We start from the raw sequence: 26,018 nt of genomic DNA, 5'->3' as shown, positions 1-26,018 counted from the left end.
ATATGCATGCGTGTGTAGGTGTGCTTATGCATCTGCTCATTGTATGCATGCACACGGATGTGTGTACACTGGTGTACATGCCCATATATATGTGCACCCATTTGTTTGCGTATGTATACATGCACACTTATATGAGCATGCATGTGTGCCCATATGCATATATACATGTAGATAAGTGTGCACATGTGTGTATGTATGTTTGTGCATGTCTGTGTGTGTGTGTGCATGCGGGGATATGTGAATGTGCATCTATGCACACATACATACTCGTATAAGTACGGATGCATACAGATATGTATATACTTCCACATTTACTGCCCCTTTCTACTTCCCCCTACCAACCACGTGATCCATTTCCTTTCCACCACATGGTTGATTTCCTATTTACAATGTGGTATTTTCCAAGTAATTGTTGTCACAGAAATACCAACATCAAACTGTGACACCACATGACTTTCTTGACCAATCACAGGCTAATGTCCAGTAATAAACATTGACTGTTTTCAATTAAACTCTCATTCAGACTCCAATAGCCGAAGACTAGTGACACACTTGAGACTCAGAGTACCAAGGAGTTTGAATCAAGCAGTTTTGATATAATGTTTGTTTTTATGTTATAAACAATTCTATATTAAAAAACAAGGATTACTCAATACATTTATTATTCTTTAACAAGAATAGTATTGAATAGTTCTGGACTGTGATGCGGTTGAGTTCATCTTGGCTTTATATATTCTCTGTAAGTTAAAATTTTATAGGGTAAACTGAATTCTGTTGAATGATAATTACTGGCTCATTTTTGGAATATATCCAAAAATAAACTACCGTACTTAACATTTGATGACATGGAGAAAGCCTTTGACAGGTCCTTTGCTTCTTCATCTGGTGGTTACTAGGGGTAACTGAGTGGCTGGTGAGAGTAGTCACCAAGGATCAGGTCTCAGCTCCCTTTTGTTAATCATGATCCTCCAAGCCATAACAGAGGAATTTAAAACTGGTTGCTCATAGGAGCTCGTCAACGCTGATGATCTTGTTCTTATAGCAAAATCTCTACAAGAATTAGGAAAGAAATTTCATGTGTGGAAACAAGGTCTTGAATCAAAGGGCCTTAGAGTTAATTTAGCAAAGACCAAAGTCCTAGTAAGTAGAAACTCCATACGATGTATCTAGTGCAAGCTATGGACACAAGGTATAGTAGAATCACAGGCAGGCTAACAGAGAAAGTAGTCTTTGTGTGAAGTAGATGTGCAGGAACAATAAACACCAAGAACACAAAGGAAGTAGATTTCCTCAAATGCCCTGGAGGTCCTGACAAATAGTAGATAGTTTCAATCACCTTGACGACTAAATTAGCAATGGAGAAGGATGCTCTGAAGGAATAATTTGCTAGAATAAGAACCAACTGGGGAAAGTTCAGGGAGTTATTATCTTTGTTGGTAACAAAGGGCCTCTCCCTCTGAGTGAAAGGTAGAAGGAATGATGCTGTCCATACACAGGCATCATTCCTTCTGCCTGTGTATGGACAGCTACACTACATGGTAGTGAAACATGGGTTGTGACTGTAGAGGACATGTGAAAGAAGTTAAGCCAGCATGTTTCACTAGATGAGCAATGTCAGTGTGCATGCATAACTGAGTGTAAAAATTTCAAGAGTAAAACTGGGTATAAGAGAGTGGGTATAAGAGGCATCAGAGGTAGTGTGCAAGAGAGAAGACTGCACTGGTATGATCATGTGATGCCCCAGCATGGCCACAGTCTAATGACTGAAACAAGTAAAAGATAGAAGATTTCATATATATTAAGATATCAAAAAGGTACAAAATCATGGTAGTGCTTCAGCATGACTACAACCATATGGCTGACACGAATAAAAGAAATATCATATATATTATCATCACCAGTTAGGGTCCCAACTGAGAAGGGTGTCAAGCAAGGAGATACTATCTCACCAAAGCTCCTTACCACATGTCTAGAAATGGTCATCAAGGACATTGACTAGACATGTGGAGTGAACATCAATGGCAAGCAACTAACAAACTTCTGATTTGCAGATGACATTGTACTCATCGCTGAAACCACAGACCAGCTGCAGACCATGCTGATAGAGCTGGACACTCAGAGCTTAGTAGTAGATCTTAAAATGAACAGCATGAAAACAAAATAAATGCAGCTGGAAGATGAAGCACAAGGTCAAATAGAGGTGAAAATGATGAAGTCATTGAAATAAAAGAGTATGCCCATTTGTGGCAAACAGTGAATATGCATTGAGATACAGAAGCTGAAATTTCGAAGAGAATAAGGGCAGGATGGAAGGCATTTAACTCAATAAAAGATATGCTCAAAACAAAACTAGATAACGTCATACATGCCAGACTCTTCAACAGCACGGTCTTACCTGTGCTTCTTCACTCAAGTAAGAAGTGAACCATCACAAAGAGGATAAAACATTGACTGGCTATGATGCAAAGGGCCATGCTAGGAATATCATTATTCGAAATGAGATAAATGGAGAATGGAGCAGAGTGGAGAATGTGAAAGCAGAATACTGAAGGCACAAGTTCCACAGGCCTAGACATGTTGCAAGGTTCACATAAAGCAGGTGGACCCACACATTCACCGAGTGGAATAAAAGAGATCAGAAAAGGCCACTTAGAAGGACCCCATGACAACGAGAAGGCAATTAAGTGAAGCAGTGTGGGTGATGATGGAAAAGAATGATGCAATCAAGTTAGAATTGGAAGTGCATTATAACTAGCAGTGTATAACAGCATCTACAGAATCTGATGTACATGTGTATGGTTGCACATATATATGTGGGTGTACATGCATGTTTCATGCAAATGTGAGCTATGCATATATAGCATTGTGCATTTTTAGACGTGTATTTGACTATAATTGTGCGCATATGGGTATGTGCACGAGTATATGTGTGTGTGTGTGGATATGTGTACGTGTACATGCATGGTTGCATATATATGTGCATTTATTGGTGTATGAGTGGGTGTACATGTATATGTTTTATGCGAGTGTGTGCATATAGGCACATGTACATGGGTGTGCATGCGCACATGTATAGGTATGTAAATGCGCGCATACACGATTGCTATGAGCTTTTTTACTTCTTTACTTTCTCCCCTTCGGTCTTTCCCCTTTATTTAATGGTCATTCTAATAGCTCTTTTGTCTGCCTCAATAACTGACAAGATGCCGGAGCAGGTTTTCACCCCGACATCCGAAACTTGAAGTCTTATTATGGCAACCAAATAATTGTCACATATTATATTACAGATATATGTATATATATATATATATATATATATATATATATATATATATTGTAAGATTCTGGGAATTACGACTAGCAGTTCGCGCTGAAGATGGAGCAGATTTTCTCGGTAAGAGATTTTTAACTCCAAAACCTTGGTCCGCGAATAACTTTGTAATTTTATATATGTAATTTTGAATGTCTTGCCCGCTTACGGTTTGGTATTTCGCTGAATTTCTTTTGAGAACTACTAGGTCTTAGTAGACACAACATGTGATCTATTTCTAGCATATTAAATGTCCACCTTACTGGTCAACTATATATATATATATATATATATATATATATATATATATATATATATATATGTCAAAATAAACAACAAGGATATCCAAAGTTAATGCAGTACGATCGTTTCATGCGACTCCATTTAATTAAGCAATGTGAACATTACATCAAATATAAAATACAGAGCAATTCTCAGCTGCACAAAGATATAGAAATTTAATGAAATTACATTTAAACAGGAGGACATATTTATAACTACATCTAAACTTTCCAAGTAGAAAGGAAGAATACAAAAGATCCATTTTGACTTAATCAGACCATACAGGTTAGTAAATAATTCTAAGCAGATTTTTTACTGTCACTGATTTTATTTGTTTTTTTTGTTTCTGATTTATGGACTAACTTATCAGGCCTAATGATTCAAAGCTTAAGAGGACACGGACATTTTCTTTTTAGGGTAAGGATTAAACAGTATAGACAGTAAACCTGGATGATATAGTTAAAAAATTTCTTAGGGTTTGGTAACAAACTACTATAGGGGGTCGGTTATCTACTAGCAGACCAGTTTATAATGGAGCAGGGGAAGTCTTATCATAAGGCACCTAGGTCAAACGTATATAAAAATAAAGTTGCTATATTGTATACAGATACAGTAAATGGTTATTCATAGTTTTTATTAATCAGAATAATATATCAGTATTGTTTTACTAAGTTTGAAATACTTGAGATACTAATATTCGCTTAATTAATATGTGAATAAATAAAGGCTAATTATAAATTAATAGTGAAATAAAATGAAATAGTGTATAATAATGTAAATAATCAATTAAGGCAGTATACAAAAACAATGAGGTGGTATTAATTTAAAATGCTCTGGTAAAGTACATTTAGACTTATTTACACCAATATAAGGAACCATAGATAAGATGTGAAATTGAAATTTTTATACATATTGTACTAAAATTTTAAAATTAAACTTGTATATCTAATATCATTAAAAGGACACATAAGAAATAAATTCATTATACAATTAATATAACGAATTGATACATTGGATTTACATGGTATATAATGATGGACTCATCAAGGTTTAAGAAACTGATAAAATGAATGATTGGAATTAACATAGAATATAATGGTGAACTAAACTATTAATAAAGAACATGATAATTATGTACTAATTTAATTAGATTGTCCTATCTTAGATTATCAGGAACTGGTATTAACTAACATAGGCTAAATACAAAATAATAATGGAACAAGGATTAGATTTATTTAAGTCACCCACAAAATAACAATAATAATACTACAACAACAATGGAATAACATGAATCCTTTAGGGTCAGGCATCAAATAATATTTTAAAAGGTTTAAAAACTATTAAGAAATTTCAAAACATGCTATTCATTAAAGTTAGGTAAAATACACACTAAACTAACAGCAATAGCAAATATGATATGGAAAAAATTTAAGTAAAACCATATACCATCAATGGATAAAGTTAAAATTTTAGTTTTTACAGGAAGATTATACATTAAGGTGAGAGATCAAAAATTTGCTATAAAAGTTTAATTTCAATTTAAATATGTGATTTTGTAATCACAATAAATAAGAATTAAAGAAAATATTTAATATATCCTATATCTAAAATCGAAAATATTCAAATTTACTTGATTATCTTATCTCTATAGTAACTACAATCCAATCTAGACTAAGGGAAAGTTAATGTTATAGCTTGTATTTTTAAGGATGGAGTGAAGATACCCTTATTTGTATATTATAAGGATAGATTTATAGGGGTGCCAAAAAATAGGTATATCTGAAAGTAATTATGAGGTATAAAAAAAAGTCATGTAGGGTAGAAAAAACACATCATGGAAAAGAAAAAGGGTATAAAATTAGTCAAAACTCTAACATCAAGATGAAGTTAATGTGTGATTTAGTAAGCACAATAAATAAGAATTATAGAAAGTATTTAATATATCAAATATCTAAAAACTAAACTTATTTAAAAATTTACTTAATTAGCTTATCTCTACAGTAACTACAATCCAATCTAGACTAAAGGAAAGTTAATGCTATAGTTTGTATTTATAATGACTATAGTCCAATATTAACCACAGGAAAGTTAATGCTATAGGGTGTACTCACTTATCCACTAATTTATAGACTAAGATAAACATGATAGATATTAAAATACCATACTATATAAGTTTGCTACTTTCTAAAATATTTAAAAGTGCAAATGGAACAGTGTACACACAATACTTAATGGTCTAATCTATTATTAATCAGGTTAGAATTGTTTCTGAGTTTAAAAATTTCATATGTTTCCATGGAACATAGCTCGCATCCACATCTGCTATTTCTATAAGGATGGGCTTTTCTTATAATTTCCCATTTAAGGCTAAAATTGGTACCACTTTCCTTTAATTCCCAAATTTTATTTGATAACAATGTACAATTAGCCTTATGTTTAAGTCTAGAAGATGACAGATGCTGTGCATTAGAAGACTCGGCAAGCCAAGTGAGACCATAACCCGTGGCCTTTGCCACGGGTGTAGCCAGCCCACTTAAGCGTACCTTTCCTTCATTGGACACTAAACTCTGCTTGCGAAGAACTGTTGAGGCAGGTGAAATCGAAATCGAACCAAATTCGACGACTGGCACCCATTCCAACCTTTCCTTCATTGGACACTAAACTCTGCTTGCGAAAACCTGTTGGGCCAAGTGAAATCAAAATCGAACCAAATTTGATGACTGGCACCCGTGCCAGTGAAGCGCTAACAGCACTATCCGAGCATGATCATTGCCAGAGCAGCTGTCTGGCTTCTGTGCCGGTAGCACGTAAAAAGCAACATTTGAGTGTGATTGTTACCAGCGTTGCCTTACTGGCACATGAAAAAACATTTGAGCGAGTCATTTCCAGTGCCGCTGGACTGGCTCTTGAGCAGGTGGCACGTAAAAAACACCATTTCAGCATGGCCGTTGCCAGTACTGCTTGACTGGCCCTCGTGCCGGTGGCACGTAAAAGCACCCACTACACTCTCGGAGTGGTTGGCATTAGGAAGGGCATCCAGCTGTAGAAACTCTGCCAGATCAGATTGGAGCCTGATACAGCTATCTGGTTCGCCAGTCCTCAGTCAAATCGTCCAACCCATGCTAGCATGGAAAGCGGGCGTTAAATGATTATGATGATGATGATACATCATTATCATGTCATATATTAGTCTGATTAAAAAGTAAGCAACGTTTTGAAACATGAAATTCATCACAATATACTTCAAAAATGCAGAAATTTTATTCATCAAACACATTTTTGCTGAGTTACAAGTTTGTTTATTCACACTTTCAGCATTGGTTTGATTTTTTAACTACTTCTCTCACGGGAAACCACCAAGGTTCTTGAAAAAGTGGTAGTCAGTAAGAGAAAGGTCTGGGGAATAAGCTGGGTGTACTTTTTTACACACACTCATACAGTTTATGACTTAGACTGGCATTACAGCAAATTTCATGAATATAAAAGCAATATATATATATATATATATATATATATATATATACACATATATATATATATATATATATATACATATATATATATTGTGGAGATGTGCATGTTTATAGGCAATTCCTGATGGACACCTATTCAAAGGAAGATGATAAAGTTACTTAGAATAGTATTCTCAATGTATTAATACCAAGTTTTATTAAAAGAATGAACCCAACTTAAAGGTCATTGTGCTCTGTATATTATTAGGTAATAGTTAAAGTTGACAAACTTTCAATTTATAAGTTTCTTGCCAGAGGTGCAATCAACAAATGGCTGAAATATTGCTAATAACAACAAAAAATGTTTTAAATCTTAATGGAATTATTGTTGGGGTTAAATGTGGCAAGATAGTATGCTGTAGGCTTCAGCTATGGGACATAAATTAAGTTTTTCTGCTGTTGTAATTTGCCAAGTAGAATTTGCTTGTGTGATGGCATTTTGACATTAACTTAGCCTGTCTTTTCAAAATACTCTTAATTTCTTTATTATATAGTATTTGACTGCAGTGTATAATTGGCACTACTCTGTAATCTATGTAGGGTATGCTGTTTAACCAGTTGATGTCAAAATAGTCGACACATCATTCCTTCAACTGCTGTAATATCTTGGTACGGCATTCTACTTTTCTTGCGTGTGTGTGTGTGTGTGTGTGTGTGTGTGTGTGTGTGTGTGTGCACGCGTGTGTGACAGAGAGAGAAGAGAGAGAGAGAGAGAGAGAGAGAGAGAGAGAGAGAGAGAGAGAGAGAGAGTGAGAGAGAGAGAGAGAGAGAGAGAGAGAGAAGGCGAAAATTATATTATTACCACTGAAAATGTTGAGTGAAAGTTTTTGAAGCAAAGTTATATATCAAGAGGAATTACTCAGCAGATGATAACAAAGAAGTGTACACAAGTATACAATATAGCAAAAATAAATTAACAGTACCTCATAATATTCATATTCATCCACATCAAATGTTTCAAAATTAAAGAAACCATTCATAAGAGCCTGAAAATGAAAAATTTATTGTAAAATGTGAAGAACATATTAAGTGCCAATTATATCTTAAAAATTAGACTATATTTTCAGTCATAGGAATACATGGTCTAAGCAAAAGTGGGATTTTAACAAAGACTTCATGATCTTTTAACATAAGCAAATGAGCAAACATTTTGAAGAAGTAGTTAAATTGTTTTAATTAACTCTAGTACTTAACAGGCACTTTATTTCATTACCCTGGAAGGAAACATACAAAGTTACCTCAAAATGATGAAAATTCAGAATAGAAAGGTATGTAGCTAAGTATCAAAAAAAGTCTTTGTCTTATAATTCATTAAGACCATCACCCATTGCACTTTAACAATAATAATAATAATAATAATAATGATAGTAATGATAATGATGATGATGTTGAATATCTTCTATGATAATTAACAACCAAAGTATCAAAGCTTATAATGTGGAGAAAGAAACCCTCTAAAACCTCTGACAACAGGTTGCTGTTTGCTCTCACAGGATCAACCAGGGCAAACAAGACCAAGCACTCTAAGAAGTAAAACAATTATTATAATAATAATAGTAATAATAATAATAATAATAATAATAATAATAACAATAATAATAATTTTTTACTTTCACAAAATAAGGGTTGAGGAAGCATTAGAACAACAACAGTAATGAGACACAATAATGTAGCAAAACTACTCTACATATACCTGGTTACTCAATTTTAACTCCTCCAACAAAAAGTTTTGTGGTAGCCATGTAAAGATCTTCCATCAGCCTTAGAAAATAACAACAAAGTGGAAAATTATGGAGCTACAGACAACAGATAATAAGTCTGATATTGTTTTCCATGATGAAAATAATAGTAGTGTCTGAATTATCAACTGCTAAGCTGGGAATCTAGTTGTTGAATTAAAAAAAAACATTATGGTTGTTAAGGATATATATCTGTCATCTTGTTTTAATTAACATAACTGGGATGATATTTTTTAACACCCACATTTCTATGCTGACATGGATTGGTTGGAATTTTTTAAGACAGATTTTCTATGGCCAGATACCCTTCTTATCACCCACCCCCACCCCCGTTTAGAAGTAGGGTAATGTTTCCTGAAGACCAGAAATGTCTTGAAAGATTGGAAATGAAGGACACTGCTTGAATGTTGGTGACACTTGTTTACAACTATCACACCATGTCAAGGAAAGGAGATAGTAACACACACACACACAACAGGCATCTTTCAGTTTCCATCTATCAAATCCATTCACAAAAGTTTGGTTGGCCAGGGGCTATAGTAGAAGACACTCATTCAAGGTGTCATGCAGTGGGACTAAACCTGAAATCATGTGGTTATGAAGTAAACTTCTGATCACACAGCCAAGCCTGTGCCTATTATTTCTAAGGATAAGCTATAAGTCTATTCCAGAAAATAACAATACTACAATTATAAAATATTCTTTGGGTATTCACACACTGCATTTAGCTTTGATAATTTTTCTGCTTATTTTTCCAGATGTATCTAGTCGTATTTCATAGATCATGAATATGCTAATCAAGATATATGGTGATGATTATATATATATATATATATATATATATAGTGAATATGATATGATAACAATGATTTGTAAAATAGACACAAAGTCACACAAAAAATTTTGGGAGAGAACAGCCAAGAAATTTTATAAAATGCAGTACATGATAGAAGGACAAAAGGCAAAGTTAACCTTGGCGAGATGTGAAATCAAAATGTAAAGGGATAGAACAAGATATCACTAGTATTTCATTCACTCTCAACCAATTATATCATTTGACACTCTCATAATAATAATTGTTTCTAATGTAAACACAAGATCAAACATTTCTCATTACAGTGACTCCAGTGTTTGACTGTTACTTTATTATATCAAACTTGAAAGGATGAAAAGCAAAAGTGACCCTGGCAGAATTTGAACTCAGAATGTAAAGAGCTGGAAGAACTACTACAAGGCATTAAGACTAACACTCTAATGATTCAGCCAATCAACCACCATTCATAATAATTCTCTAATAAACTTCGTCATCTTTAATATAAATATTTAGTAATTTCTCTTTTGTCTATTTCATTGTTTACCTAATTTCTTTGCTCTGTAGTAGAACTAATGAAGAGGGACATGAGTTTAATTCCTTTCAAGTAGGAAAATACACAACAATTAAGAATAGGTGCAAAGAATTATTGGGGAATGTTATCTGAGATGTTACGTGAATGTTATCTATCCTGTAAAGAAATTGAAGTCTCCTCAACTTAATGAGATTTGAAGAATCAATACTTAAAGCCAATCACAGTTTAGAAAGTATTGCCTTTTTTTTTAATACTTATATTTGATACATTTGTCTGTCCTTCTCTCCTGATATCTAGGTATTATATATATATATACATTTCCCTCTCGTTACAACCTAAACACAGCATTCTTTCTGGACTGCTATTTATGTCTCTTATTCTCTCAAGTCATTATCAAATAGCAATTAAAATTAAGCAAGGGTCACATTAAGCAAAGCAAAAGAACCTCATTACTATCATAATCCCTTAATCTAGGGAAATGTAGGTAGTTCATAAGTACTCTTCTTTTCACCTTCAGATTTAAAATATTCAATAGACATTAAAAGTTTTAAAATATCCATCTTTGAAGTCCTACAATTTGTTCATACAAATGACATCACAGTCAAAGCCATTAATGCGTGGCCAAACAAATGAAGGTATCATGAGAGAGTAATCAAACTTTGTATCAATAGAAATTGCTATACAATACCTTACTAACAGCCTGAAGACAGTCAAGTAAATGGAGATCAAAACTGTTTGATCCAAAGGAAGCATCTCTGAAAGAAAACAATGACAGAAAGAAATGAAAAAATAAAGAAAATAAGACATAAATCTTTTAATCAAGGAAAACAAAATAATGACTGTTGGCCTTCGTGCTGGTGGCACGTAAAAGCACCCACTACACTCTTTGAGTGGTTGGCATTAGGAAGGGCATCCAGCTGTAGAAACTCTGCCAAATCAGATTGGAGCCTGGTGTAGCCATCTGGTTTCACCAGTCCTCAATCAAATTGTCCAACCCATGCTAGCATGGAAAACGGATGTTAAACGATGATGATGATGATATCATTAAAATGTCCAATACAATAATTGAATTATAATTAACACACATGGCTACTTTATATATCACATGGAAATATACTGTAGCAGAAGCAAGATCACTCTTGAACTTTAGCTACCTACATTGTGGCTTGTTACTTTTAGCTACCCATTTTGGTTCACCACATGATGATCAGGTCCATTTAGCTTTGCTTGGACTGTCCACCCTTTAATGTGATGGACTAACCTAGCATCTGTACCTCAGCTATAAAATGAGAGGATTTTGCCCATTAATTCCAGAGAGAGGTGAGTTTTTGCTGAGTGGTTTTGGATCTTTGATATGAGAGCAGTTTGATTCCACTTTGCAGCTTCAGCTTGAACAGAATTGTAACTGGAATCCTTGAAGCGATGTTTCATGCTTTTCCAACATTTGAACATAATTGTAACAAGGACTTTTGATCTGATGCTTCAAGTTTTTCTAACCTTTTCTCTTCGTTTTTATGAGCATTTGAATCTAAACAATGTATTAACAATTATTAATGTTCTACCAGTTTGCTGTATATAATTTTAGCAACAGTAATAAATGTTTCAGTGTGGTCAATTGTAAGTTGCCTTTGCATTTGTTTATTTATATCTGTCCTGACTTCATTTAACAGAAGAACTAAAACTGCATTTCATACAACAACCACACCTTCATTCGCTAAAAATTGGTTATCTCGACATAAGATCAACGAAGCCATAGAACATTTTTGCAGAAATATAGGCAACCAACGTTTTGCAGAAATATAGGCAACCAACGTTTTGCAGAAGAAAAAAATTCGTCCAGCTACCAAAGTAATCCGTTCAACTATAGGCACAAGGCCAGAAATTTGTGGGGAGGGGTCTAGTCGATTACACTGCATAACTGGTACTAGTCAATTACAGTGCATAACTGGTACTTATTTAATCAACCCTGAAACGATGAAAGGCAAAGTCAACCATGGCGAAATTTGAACTCAGAACATAAGGACAGACAAAATGCCACTAAGTAATGCCATCACTTTAGTGATGCATATAAAGGTCTTAAATATTTTTTAACAGCGAAACTGGTAACATTTGGCAATTAATTCTGGTTTACATGTTAATTCTGGTTTACCCTGGTTCCCAAATTTTTTCAAAATTTTCATTCAACAGACCTTCTTCCATTTTTTCAAGGCTTCATGAACCCCCACCCCTTCCCTAAAATGAAAAATAAGAGATGAACAAAGCAAAATGACCTTGCATAAAATAATTTTTCATGAAATAAAATTTTACAGATAAAATATAAAATTTCAATGAGACGGGGGAACTTGTTTGGTCTGTAATATATCCTCAATATTAGGCTGCATTTTTGATAATGCAATCCTCATGTCATGTGCAACATCCAGTTTACTGTGTGCCTTTGTTTTAATTGTGAGCAAAGTTGCAAAACCTGTCTCACATTCGTACATTGTTGCAAATGGAACAATGAATTTCAGGGCCAATTTGGTGACATCTGGATAGGACTGCATCATTTCAATCCAGAATTCACTGCAATACATGTTACGGAAGGCGTTTTTTGCACCTCCATCATTCAGCAAGTCAATGAACTGTTCTTGAATGACGTAATCTTCTGACGGAAGGTCAACAACAGAGATTGCAAAGGGATTGGTGATGAAACGATGAACATTTTTGCAGTTTTGTAGGTCGGTGAAATCTCGTTGAATTTCAGCATGAAGAATTAAGACATGCTGTTTCATTATGTCGAGGATGTCAGCAACAACTTGAAGGCCATCTTCATCAAGGAAAATATTGAGGTTCAGAAATGGTGTAAAATTCTCACATTCCAATTTAGAATCCCACAAACAGAGCTTCATTTTAAATGCAGTCATTTTTCATGACAGTGGACAACAGTGATGTCCTTTCCTTGTAGTGCTAAGTTAACAGAATTAACTGATTCAAAAATGTTGACCACAAAGGAGAGACATATAAGGAACCAAGTATTGGAGAATATGTCTGTGCAGTTCTATTTTAGCACCATGAAGAAATTTGTGTAACTCCTTTTGTAGAATAAAGGCTCTTTTCAGTACTCTCCCCTTGGATAACCACCTCACATGCAAATACAGTAAAAGTGTTTCAAAATCAGAACCATCGTCCTTGCACAAGTCTGCAAAAAGATGCGAGTTTAGAGAATTAGTTTTGATAAAATTTACTGCTCTGACCACATCATTCAAAACATTCTTCAAATGATCAGGCATTGTTTTAACCATCAATGTTTGGCAATGAAGTGTATGATGTGTACCAATTGCATTAGGAGACTTCTAATTCACCATTGCTTGAAAGCCAGAACAGCAACCAAGCATTGCTGGAACACCGTTGGGCCACACGCAAACAACATGCTCCCAGTTTATGAATTGTTAAAGAACACGCCAACAACATACCCCCAGTCATGAATTGTTAAAGAATTGATCCACTTTCTGAAATATGTCGTTTGCAGTGGTTCCGGTGTTGAGGCTTTCACAAAAAAGGAATTCATCTTCCAGGTGCTTGTTATGCATCTAACGTACACAAACACAAAGTTGTGCTAAATCTGCCACATCAGTGGTTTCATGAATTTGGATGATGACATAGTTAAACATTGATGTTTTTATCTTTGAGATAACTTGAGGCAAAATATTATCAGCCATCTCAGCGATTCGTCAACTGATGGTGTTGTTGGAAAGTAAAACAAGTTTGAGCTCCTGTAGTTCCGAGCATGAGTGAGATTATATCTTTGCAGGAAGGAAGAACTAACTGCTCTCCCATGTTATGAGGTTTTTTTTTTGAAGCAGCAATTTTCCTTGAAACCTTGTAGGAGTCTTTCAGACCAGCCGCAGTGTGCTGCATACATATTCTTGTGTCATCAAGCCTGGATTTGACCAATCTAGCAGCAGTAATTAAACAGATCAAGTGATGTTGTTGAAACGAAAAGGAGGGAGTATGAGAGAGTGAGACAGCTGTATCATTGGTGAATTCCATAGCTGTCTGTCTATGATAGTACTTCTGTGTGTTGATGGTCAGGATCTCTCTGTCTATCATTCTCACTCACTGCCTTTTCCTTACAGAATGCTCATATGTATAATTATGTAGACTAGCTAGGAAAATGGGTATACCATTATAACTATAGCTAAATTAATGTAGGTCAAATTCTAAACAAAGGGCTGACCTTTCCTTGACCAGCACTGGTCAAGTGTCAAGTGGAGAACACATAGCTCATCCTTCCCTTTTGACAGGACAATAGGCTGTATGGCTAGGGAGAATTTCCAGATTTGGTTTCAAATCTCAAACAGGCAGGGCTAAATGAGGTCCTACACTACTCCCCCACTAGAGAATTTCGAAAAAAAGAAACAATCTAGGAAAGAATGCATGCATACAAATATGCATTTTAGAACAAGCAAAGTGAAAGGTATTTCATTGTTGGAGAGTGTGTATAACTGGGTGCATGCAAAGAAAGGGATTGCAGACATTCAAAAAGAAAACCTGTAGCAAAAACCATGCAATAAAAACAGGTGAACAATGCATGTGCATGAAATGTGTATTGCCAGTGGCCAATGAGAAAAAATATAAAACATTCAAAAACATATGCATATGAATTTAGTTGTCTTCATGGAATTGAGTCTTTACGGAATTGAGTATTCAGGGAATTGAATGTGCTACTTATAAACAAATAAAATGCATGCAAAGCAGAAACCATAGTAAACAGTACAAAATGTTTAAACAAAAGGAGTACAAATTTGGCTGGCAGGAATGTATAAAAACAATCAAAATGTATTCTATGTATTGAAAGTTATATTTTCATGTAAAAGGATAGATAGTGTTGGACTTACTTATTCCCTTTCATTCTAGCAGCCATAACTAAATAGATCAAGTGATGTTGTCAAAAGTGAGTGAGTAAGAAAGGTAAGAGAGTGGTGGACAGGACAACTGTATTGCTGGTGGATTCCAGAGCTGTATTTCTATGACCTTCTGTTGAGATGGTATTTCGTTTGTGCCAGTCAGCCTGCCCTCTGTCAGTCAGTCTCACTCATTGCTTTTTCCTTACAAAATGCTGGTATTTGTAATTGTGCAGACTAGCTAGGAAGATGGATATACCGTTATAACAATGGCTAAATTAATGTCGGTCAAACTTTGTTTATCTAAACTTTCAATGGTATACCAAGGTCCTGGGACAATTGGAAAATGCATAGTCAGAATTCCCTTTTGACAGGACAATAGGCCATATGGCTAGGTAGAATTTCTAGATTTGGTCTCGAATCTCAAGCAGGCAGGGCCAAATGAGGTCCTACACTACTTCCCCGCTAGAGAGTTTCTAAAAAAAGAAACGAACAATCTAGGAAAGAATGCATGCATGCATACAAATATGCATTTTCAGACAAGCAAAGTGAAAAGTATTTTGTTGTTGGTGAATGTGTATAACTGGGTGTGTGTGAAGAAAGAAATTGCAGACATTCAAAAGGAGAACCTTTGCAATAAAAACAGGTGAACAATGCGTGTGCATGAAATGTGTAATGCTAGTGGCCAACGAGAAAAATTATTATAAAAATATAGAACATTCAAAAACATACACATCTGAATTTAGTTGTCTTTGTGAAATTGAGAATTTACAGAATTGAGTATTTGCAGAACTGAGTGTGCTACTTATAAACAAATAGAATGCATGCAAAGCAGAAAGCGTAGTAACCAGTACAAAATATTTTAACAATAGGAGTACAAACTTGGCTGGCAGGAGTGCCCTGATTCTGAAATGCTAAAAATTTATAATTGAAATGCAAGAAAATATGTGCATGTGGAGAAAAGCTCTAGTGTCCAATAGTCTGGGTGTACAACAGTTTGAGTGGCATGCAGGTTAAATGCAGGATTTGAGCAAAAAGTCTGTGACTGCCGAAAAAGTTGCACATGTTGACTTCCATTTGAATCTATACAATGTATTGACAATTATTAATGTTCTATCAGTTTGCTGTATCTCATTTTAGCATTGGTAATGAATGTTTCAGTGCAATCAATTGTAAATTGCCTTTACATTTGTTTATTTATATCTATCCTGACTTCATTTAACAGAAGACATTACATTATCAGACCTTAAACCACATTTCATACAACAACCACTCCTTCATTCACTAAAATACAGAGATCTTTCAATTTGCACAAACAAGAAATCCTTCAATTTGCACATAAATTTCAGATCTTCTTCTCAGAGAAAAGTCTTTTTTTTTTTTTTTATAAACTTTGAGACATACTTAAAAAGTAAAGGCATTGGACAGCAATTGTAGGTTGGGACCACACTAACTGTATTATTAGCAATTATAAGTCACACTTACACTGTTATAGTCACTACTACATATATTATCAGTGACTATACATTATTACTGTCACTTATATATTTTATCAGTGACTTTATACAGGTGAATACCACATGAGATTTTGATCAATGATCTACTATCAACAATAAGTGTTTTAAGCTAAAACAAAAGGCTTGATATTGGAGATGGCTGGTGTTAGTTGATACCATTTACCTTCAGTATTTGAGCTACCCTTCCTTTTATTAATTCTTTCAAGATAAACTCCAAAGTTAATCTTGATAGGATTTGAGACTGAACAAATGCACAACCAATCCACTACCCTAAAATTCAGCTGATCCAGTACCACCACTATTACCAGTTAAGTACTGGAGCCATTGCCTCCAGTACTTAACTGCTACTCTATTTTACTGAACCAAGAAGGAAGAAAGGCAAAATTGGCCTCAGTGATTTCAACTCAGAACATAAAGAGCTAAAAGAAATGCCATATTGCATTTTGTCCAACACTGAAACATTCTGGCAATCCTTATTAGAGTAATAATAATTCTTTCTAATTTTAGCACAAGGCCAGCAATTTTAAGAAGAGTGGGTTAGTTGGTACCATTGACCCGAGTAGTTGACTCGTACTTTATTTTATCAACCCTGAAAGGATGAAAGGTAAAGTTGATCTAGGCACAAGGCCAACAATTACGAGGGGGATGAGTTAACTGATACTCTCATCCCCAGTATTTCATTGCTACTTTACATTTTATCAACCCTGAAAAGATGAAAGGCAAAATTGGCTTTGGCAGGATTAGAACTCAGAAACATGATGAAAAAATACTGCAAAGTATTTTTCTGATACTCTATTTTGACAGTTCAAGGAGGAGGGGGAAATGATGATAATGATTAGACATCACTGATGCTCTACTTGAGCTCTACTGTTAAAATTAGTTGTTTGTTACATCTCTTAGGCTTTGCTGTTGTTGTTCAGTCTTGGGTCAGCTCTGATTGAGCAGATCTAAGCTCAAAGGCATTCCAGCAATGACCACCCCTATTTTTTTTTTTATATCTGAACTACATTGTCCAATATGATATACTTTTTTCTTAACATGATAGAACAGAACTTAACAGCACAAGAATAACAATATATTTTTTGTTTCACAAACAATTTGACAGCACTATATAACTATCAACCCTTTTGATACCAACCTGTCTGAGACCACCACTATATTTGCAATAATTTATATTTAAAACACTAGCTTAATAACGGTGTAAATTTTGGTAGTGGCAGTGGTGATGATGGTGATGATGATGACACTGATGATAATGATAATGATCTATTCCAAATTTTTATAAGAACTTACCTGAATGGAATAAATGCAGGATTCGAACTGTTGCTAACTAAAGGTTTATATGCTTCTTCTGGTGTCATCTTCAGATATATAATCTACAGGTTAAGATAAAGGAAAAAGAAAGATTAAATTGATTACAATAACTTCGGTGGGGGGGGGGGTGCAGGGAGGTCTAGCATATTTGATATGATAAAACAAAAGTCTAATTAATTAGAATAACGTCCTTAATAAAGAGCAAAAATCATTAGCTTTAATGATTAACTCTTGTGAAGGAAGTCAAGGAGGACAATTCTAAAATCCAAATTAAAAGATGAAAGAAAGCATGCTATTTGGTAAGACTTCCTTATTGAGCCAGATCATAGAATGAATGTCAAAATATATAGCGTTTGAGAGAAAAAACATTCACTGATTTGGTAATTTAAAACAGCGGGCTGGTAACATTTTTCCAGGGAAACCTTCCACCTGAAAAGCACTTAGTTAAGTGAGGGCTACCATTTACTGTAATGAGTTCCAAATTCTTTTTTAATTAATTTGAATTATGTTTTGGTCTCAGACATTTGTAACATGCCAGGATTGTCACCATATCTACCAAAAATAACTCATACTTCATGGCATCTTCTACACCCCATTCAATGCCTTGTGTGTTGAATTTAGTCAACAGAAACTATGTAGAAGTCCATCTTATATATGTATATGTGTGTGAGTGTGTATGCATGTATGTTCTTTTCTATTTTTAGTTATTTGAAATCTTCCCAATTTCTAACAAACATACAAATTTCCATCACTGGAATGTTGATAACAAAAACAAATTCACATTTCAAATTTGAGAAAAGTCTTGCATATTTTTACTGTTCCACTTACAGAATGTAATTGTAATGTATGAATTAGCTGGTTGATTTCTTTTTCTGAAGATCCTAGATTACTCAGATTGTCACTTAGGTAATTTACTGACAAAACTAAGTGTACTAATTATTATTGGCATAAATATGAATTTATAATCTGAGTATAGCAGCTGGATTTTTGGAAGCAATTCTTCATAGTTATCTTCTTTCTCTTTGATTTTCAAATAGATATTCACATCATCAGGACAGCTGACCTCTGTAACAATTCATACTTTTTCTTATCTGTCCCTAACAACAAAATCTGGCCTGAAAGAAGTTTTGATGGAATATTCTACCAATTTTCTTTGTGTAGATAACAAGGGGATGGGTTATATTTTTTATACAACATTCTTTTTTATCAAATGTGGAAGGTGTACCTCTCAGTTGGAGGTGTGAAAAGATATGTTAAGAGAATACACACAGTGGCACCTGTTTCTCCTGCCAGCCAGCACAGCTGTGCAGTATGTAATAAAATGTGTAAAACTTTGGCTGGGCTTAAAAGTCATATAAGGGCATCAATAATGAATAATTTCAGTAAGTCTTTTTGGCAATGGCTTTTCTCGTGTAATGGGGGTGCAGCTAAGATGTACATACAGACATACACACATACATATGAGATCAGGGCAGACAGCCTTTGAATGCATATACTCTCTCTCTCATACAGCACCTGCTAAGCAACAGCAAGGAAAAGAAATACATACAAGCAGTTTGGCAAAAGCAACTGAGGGAGTAAGTACAAGACTTTAAAAAAAATAAGTAGTTGGATCACTTTATATAAAATAAACCCTTTGAAGTAGTATCTGGCATGACACAAGCAATGAAACAAATAAAAAATAAAAAGATACATAGTGCAAACAGATTCCTGTTAGATATAGGCCATCTTTGATTTCACTTGTGTGTTAAATATAGACACAACTTATCAATCTCATTACTTTTTGCTACATATCATTTAGCATTAAAAAGTGTCTTTAGAAGCTTGTCAGTTGCACTAAAATACCAATTCAATGACATTTATTTCAGAAATAAACTCTCAAGAAAATGTTGTTTTTTTTTTACATTTTTTTTTACATTTTTTTTTACATTTTTTTTTCTTATTGGTTCATGCAAATACATAAACCTAAATATTTTCTTAAGAGTTCTTCAGCCTGTTTGTACCTATTTCCTTTTTGACTAGATTAAAACCTCAGAAAAGAGTTTAATCTAACTATTAAATCATACTAAATTAATATAACAAAAACTAAAATAAAGTAAAGATTTGCTAAATCTCCAAAAGTCTCTGTGAGGTCTCTTGGACTGTTGCAGTTTTATGACAGTACTTTTTTTTGAATAAGTTTTTGGTACCATTCCTCACAGCTAACAGAATTGAGACAATATAAAACAACATATTTGACCCAGAAGGCACAACAAAATGCAAAGAGTGGATATATTATTTAGAATAATTTACCTCTGAGTGAAAGACAAATTAGTGTTAAGAGACACCAGATGATTCACAAATTCCTTTAGCGTTTAAATGATGTATGAATATTTATGTTTTATTTAGTTACAATGTCTTTATATACATTTTTAATACTGTTTTTGATATTTTGCTGTGAATGTCTTTTGATATATACAATTTAGAAAAATATTGTTATGAAAACACAAGAGATATTCATTGTTCAAAACAGTGACACAATATAATGGTAATCCTGTTCAAATGTCCAACAATACCTAATTCAATTACCTCAGGTTACTGAATGTAATAGTGAGGTGAGTACGGCTGGGGTAAGGAGGTAGGGATGTGAGAGAGAGAGGGGGAAAGAAAGAGAGAGAGAAAAAAGAAACATATTAAGAACCTGACTTAGCTTCCTCTAACTTTGGTTGTTAACCAATTTATATTAATGACAAGCAGAGGCACCCGGCGTTGCTCGGGAATGAAATTGTTGCTTATATACTTGAAGAAAAAAAAGCAAAATATGCTGCATAGAAATTTGAGGACATTCTGTAGATGGACTCTCAGATGAATGATGGCTGGGCGCCTCTCATGAATGGGGAAAATTGAAGATATGCCAAAAAGCCTCATTGGTACTTGGAAACTTTTACGAAAATTAAAATGGGGATTAAATGAAAAAAATGATTTACGTGAATATCTTCAGAAGAGTAATTGAAATAAATGGCGATTGTGGAACCCCCCCACGCACATGCGCGCGCATACACACGTGTGTCTTTGTAAATATGTTTGTATACATTTATGTATGTGTGTGTTTGTAAGAGACAGAGTGTGAGTGAGAGAGAGAGGTTTGTTGTCATGTATACGTACATGCATAAATATACATACATCTTTGGATGTATGCATATGACAACACAGCCCTTGACTCACTCACACTCTGTCTCTTACAAACACGCACGTGTGTCTTTGTAAATATGTTTGTATACATTTATGTATGTGTGTGTTTGTAAGATAAAGAGTGTGAGTGAGTCAAGGGGTATGTGTGTGCGTGTGTATGTGTGTGAGACAGAGTGAGAGAGCGGTGTGTATGTAGTATTTACTCTCTCTCTCTCTCTCTCTCATACACACGAACACACACACGAACACACAAAATAGAGAGTGAAGCTTTCTGCAGTTGTTACGTCAATACCGGAAGTTGACATTGAGGAACCTTTTTAAAGAAGTGAATCTTAAATATAAAGCAATATTATTTATTTTTAATTAAAAAAATCAAATGAAGAGCCTAAGATTTATCCGAGGTCAAATTATTCATGCATTACAAGTATGGAAGCATTTGGTGAAGTCGATTTCACGTGAAAAGCGATTACAAACACATCTCTGTTTTATATATAGTATAGATAAAGGGACTTTTGAAAACTCCTGTATTTTATACATGGTGCATTATTTCAATAGAAATAATATAGTGAGCATATTAATCAATATTTGTGAATAGCTAATTTTATTTTCATTTTCAATTAAAGATGGAAGACAAGAATTCATTATGATGAAGGTTATCCTTCACTGATGAGACCAGAATATGTCAACACATATCTGACATTGTCACCAGTATTTGCCAAATACATGAAAATAATGTGGACTCATATTGTTTTTTTGTTTTTTTTCATAAACAACAGCTCTCACTCTACTACTACTACTACTACTACTACAAGGAATAATAATATTACTTATTTGAAATCATAGCATAAAGCATATGTAATTTATTTTGTATGTACAAATTGTAATTTCAGGAACCAACTGGAATGTTAGAATGCTAAAGACTTTTCCAAATATTCAATAATTCTATTATTTAACATAGTTTGCCAAAAATACTCAAAATAACACATTATACATTCTCTTGCTCATTAACCTGCAGACATTACTTTCCATTTTCCCCCTACAACCCACATCCCTAAACAGTGACCTTACTCTCGCTCAACAATAAGCCAGTGTAATTCCAATAAGACCTGTTTTGCACTAACAAATCATCCAACCTACACTGGAATGCGAAGTAGACTGACTCACCTCCAACACTAGGTTCACATACTTAACTCACACCATTACCATTACCACTTTGGTTCTCCCCTTTTCCTTCACACTAGTCTCTGACATTACTCTTCTGGTTACCATCTCCACTGCTCCATTAATCCTATCCCAATAGTGTTTGCTCTGTTACTCAGTCTATTTACATTCTCTCAATAAATCTATTTCAACCATCGTGGAGGTTCTTTTTCGTTTTGCAAGCTACACACTGATTTCCAACAGTGCTGCTACTACAAAAAGCATACAGTACAATCTGTAAGTTGATTGGTAATTTATTCAAACAATTACACAGATCTTGAAAGGGCTCTTTAGACTTGATGACAAAACAGGCTTTATAGTGCTGGAGCCATGAAAAAAACTCACCAATATAACCACTTTCTTATCACAGACATATCTCTGTAACAGGTTTGATAGCAGTTAAGTTCTGCTACAACAAGAACAGTATAGTAATCAGGCCATCTGAAGTTTTCATCATTCAACAGGGATTACACATTCAAGCAGAGCGTCTGTAGCTGTATCCTTTGCTTGCTTATGTTATGCTTGCTGAATGGAATAGTAATCAATGATAGTAAACTGACCAGCTTGTCAGGCAACCAATGCTTGGTACATCTTTTATAATCTCCTCCCCAATAATTTCAGTGAGCAAAGGCTTCTTAGACACAAGGTGTTCCACCCAATTCTTTTAACTAAGATTGAAAATTGCAATACTAAAATAAATCCCCTGTCATCTAGTATGCATATTTGTGGATGTATATTTCCAGATCATCAAGTTTGCATACTTCACCACATACTCATTACTAAAGGACTTTGAATGCCAAAAATGGATAATATAGGTCCTTCAGTTCTTTGTTTCATACAATTCTGTGAATTAGATAGTTGTAGTTATGAGAAACATAATGTAGTGTGGTGTTTGAAAGTATCTATACTTTGTAGAGGTTAGAGTGACAAATGCTTGTATAACATAAATACTTTTTTCTAAGTATCAGCTACTATGTTCCAGTGACAAGAAATTCTCAAAATGATTGGTAGGATCATCAAGTGGAGGTTTTATATTAGTTTCCTTCTTCTCATGTTAAACAACCAAGGCAACCCACAAGACAGTGGAGGTTTAAAATTTGGAGATTTCAGTCTTTTAGTTGAATGTTCTAAGTAGAACTAGGGGGTCCATTATCTCTTACAAGTGTCTCTATGCCACTGTGTCTTGTTACTAGATATGTGTTCATCTTATGCTGGGTACAACTGCCCTTTGACAGGTTTTGTTTTTCTGCTGCTGGACAGCATTGTTTGGAGCATCATGGCTCTTTTCAACATATGATACCTGTGATGATAGGCAGGCCTGTAGATAGTGCCATGCTTGCACTTGCAAACTAATATATTTCTCATTGAATAACAATTTTATTCTTCCATCATTTAGTCACCACCTCATAACATTATTGTAGATATTTCCTCTTCTTATTTTTCCATGATACTTTAATCAGTTCCTACCATCTACTGACATACATTTCCTTTGCCTCACACTCATTTGTTTACTCTTTCAACCTATCTATCCTTCTCTCTTTCTATCTCTCTCACACACACATACACATAATTGATCACTTTCTCTTTTTGTACCAATGACAGACATTTTGTAAAATCAACTATTAACCAGCTGATGTTAAAATAAAATTTATGAATATTTTAAAAGAGCCTCCAAGGGGCTCGCATGAGCCAGTACATAACTCCAGTTACATGGTTTAAGAATATGAGATATAAATTTCCACCTGGATAGAACCACAGTTTATTTCAGATGACATTCCCAGAATACCTTACACTTACTTTCAAAGAAGAAACTAAATTAAGGCATGCAGAAATATGTCTGTCAAAAACAAAAATAAATTTTAAAAACATCTTTCAATAAATTCAAACTCATTAGCTGAAATGAGGTGAGGTGTTAATCTATTTTGTAACTGGTCACTTCTGTTGATTTTAGCAGCTAAATCTCACTGAGTCAAATGTTTAACCCTTTCGTTACTATATTTCTGACCAAAATTCACCCCTCATGAGTTTCAATTAAATTCTAAAATAATCATGAATTTAGACTAGTCTCATTAAACACCTGTAACTTTTTTATTTATCAACATATTAATGTGATATTTGGAACATAATTAAAGAAAGGGTTCTTAATCAATTCTATTGCATAATTTTTGTCTCTGGGGTACTGCTAGTGTCTTTCACATGTAAATATTGGTTCATCTTCACGAATCGTACTCGTTCATAATACTGGAAATATATTCATCGTCAAAAGGTTCCTGATCGCTCCAGTAATTTGTTTTTCTGGGTAACTGTCTAATACCCATAATAATATTTATGGCAAAAAATGCCCGTATTTCATCTACAGTTGCAGGAAACCACAAGCTATCTTTTTTTCGGTTTGTTTACATTCTGCGTAACGATTTGTTTCCGCAGTAATCATTTCAAACAAGCATCAAAAAGAAGTCTAAAGGTTTCGCTTCCTGAGAAAGACTATGGGTAGACCCTGTTTCCTCAGAAAAATTGTTAATAAAAATATTTTTTTAAATCTTTTTCTGGTGTAAAATCATCTTCACTGTCACCGTCGCTGCTTTCAGTTTCGGATACAGAAATATCCGATTCATTATCGTTCACCATGTGCTTTTGTAGCTCATTCATTCTTTTCTTCGATATCTCCATATCTTCTGTTGAAAAACCTTCAAATTCGGAATCACTGCTTGATAGCATGAAACTCCTCTCTATCTTCAAAGTTGAAAAAAATTAACGCCACAAAAAATGTGGAAAAAAATCTTCCAAAATTCACTGAGTTCAAATATCACGCCAAACAATGTCGGAGACAATAACTCAACTGTTTGCAAAGTGAAATCAGGTGTTTTAACGAATGTACTAACGAGATTTGGGTTCAAATATACATTTAAATAACAATGGGTACGCTCGGCCGGCTACGGCCGCGTTAGTCTTATGAGTCAAAAACTTTTTCGGCCGGGTTAGTAACGAAAGGGTTAAGTGATTAAATTTAGGATAAGACAATGTATTACATTTAAAAGATATAGGAGGGCACCATGGCCATAAATAAGACAAATAATTCTTTAATCAGCTATTTTTCATGCTGCCTTAGTCAAGTTTTAATTCATTTGAATTTTGGAAAGAACTGTTTTTTTTTGCCTATCTTGATCAGAATTAACCATAGAAGCTAATGATTTATTTTCTGTTTACTATGCATGTAACTTTAATAAATAATTAGACAATTTTTGCTAATTACATTAAATATGTCAGCTCCCATTTAACTACAGAGACCATCTATGAGAAACCTTTCTCCATCACCAGTCACTCTCTTATTTGTACAAATAGGATCAGGACAATTCAAACATAGTAACAACAAACACACAATATCTCTCTCTCTCTCTATCACACACACACACACACACACACACACACTTACACACTCACTTGCTAGCTTTCCTCAGCCTTCCTCTATAATTTTCCTCTCTTACTGATGCTCTCAATCCAAGAACCAAAGGTGAACCTTACCGCATAAGAACCTATAAGAAAAGCAGCGTTCACTCTCTTGCGACCATCTAAACTGGTGTAGTGGATTATCTTCTTTCTGCTAAGGTTGGTAGACTGAAACAAAAATGTAAAATAAACATATTAGACTATTTTGTAAGACTGGTACAAGGCAAACAAATATGGAAGGAAAGGATGGAGTGTGCAGTCACCTAAACCAACAAGCTAATATTAACATAAAAATTA

General features: G+C 34.3%; 1 protein-coding gene across 4 annotated transcripts in view; it reads right to left on the bottom strand.

The window, feature by feature from the left end:
- The window catches only part of LOC106880867 (dual specificity protein phosphatase CDC14A), a 157,097-nt gene that overhangs the window by 71,391 nt on the left and 59,688 nt on the right, over positions 1–26,018 (bottom strand). For 3 of the 4 annotated variants that reach the window (XM_089355214.1, XM_089355213.1, XM_089355215.1), the window contains exons 3-6: positions 25,797–25,889; positions 17,883–17,965; positions 10,878–10,944; positions 8,028–8,090 (exon numbers count right to left, since the gene is read on the bottom strand). In XM_089355214.1, coding sequence (XP_089211340.1) covers positions 8,028–8,090; positions 10,878–10,944; positions 17,883–17,965; positions 25,797–25,889 — 306 coding nt within the window. Of the gene's footprint in view, positions 1–8,027; positions 8,091–10,877; positions 10,945–15,066; positions 17,815–17,882; positions 17,966–25,796; positions 25,890–26,018 lie in introns of those variants that run through there. The other variant, XM_089355216.1, reaches the window with a different exon arrangement.

Source organism: Octopus bimaculoides, chromosome 7 (assembly GCF_046866305.1).
Source record: "Octopus bimaculoides isolate indiv1 chromosome 7, ASM4686630v1, whole genome shotgun sequence".
Taxonomy (NCBI): Eukaryota; Metazoa; Mollusca; class Cephalopoda; order Octopoda; family Octopodidae; genus Octopus; species Octopus bimaculoides.
This window is presented reverse-complemented; position numbering and strand designations above follow the sequence as displayed.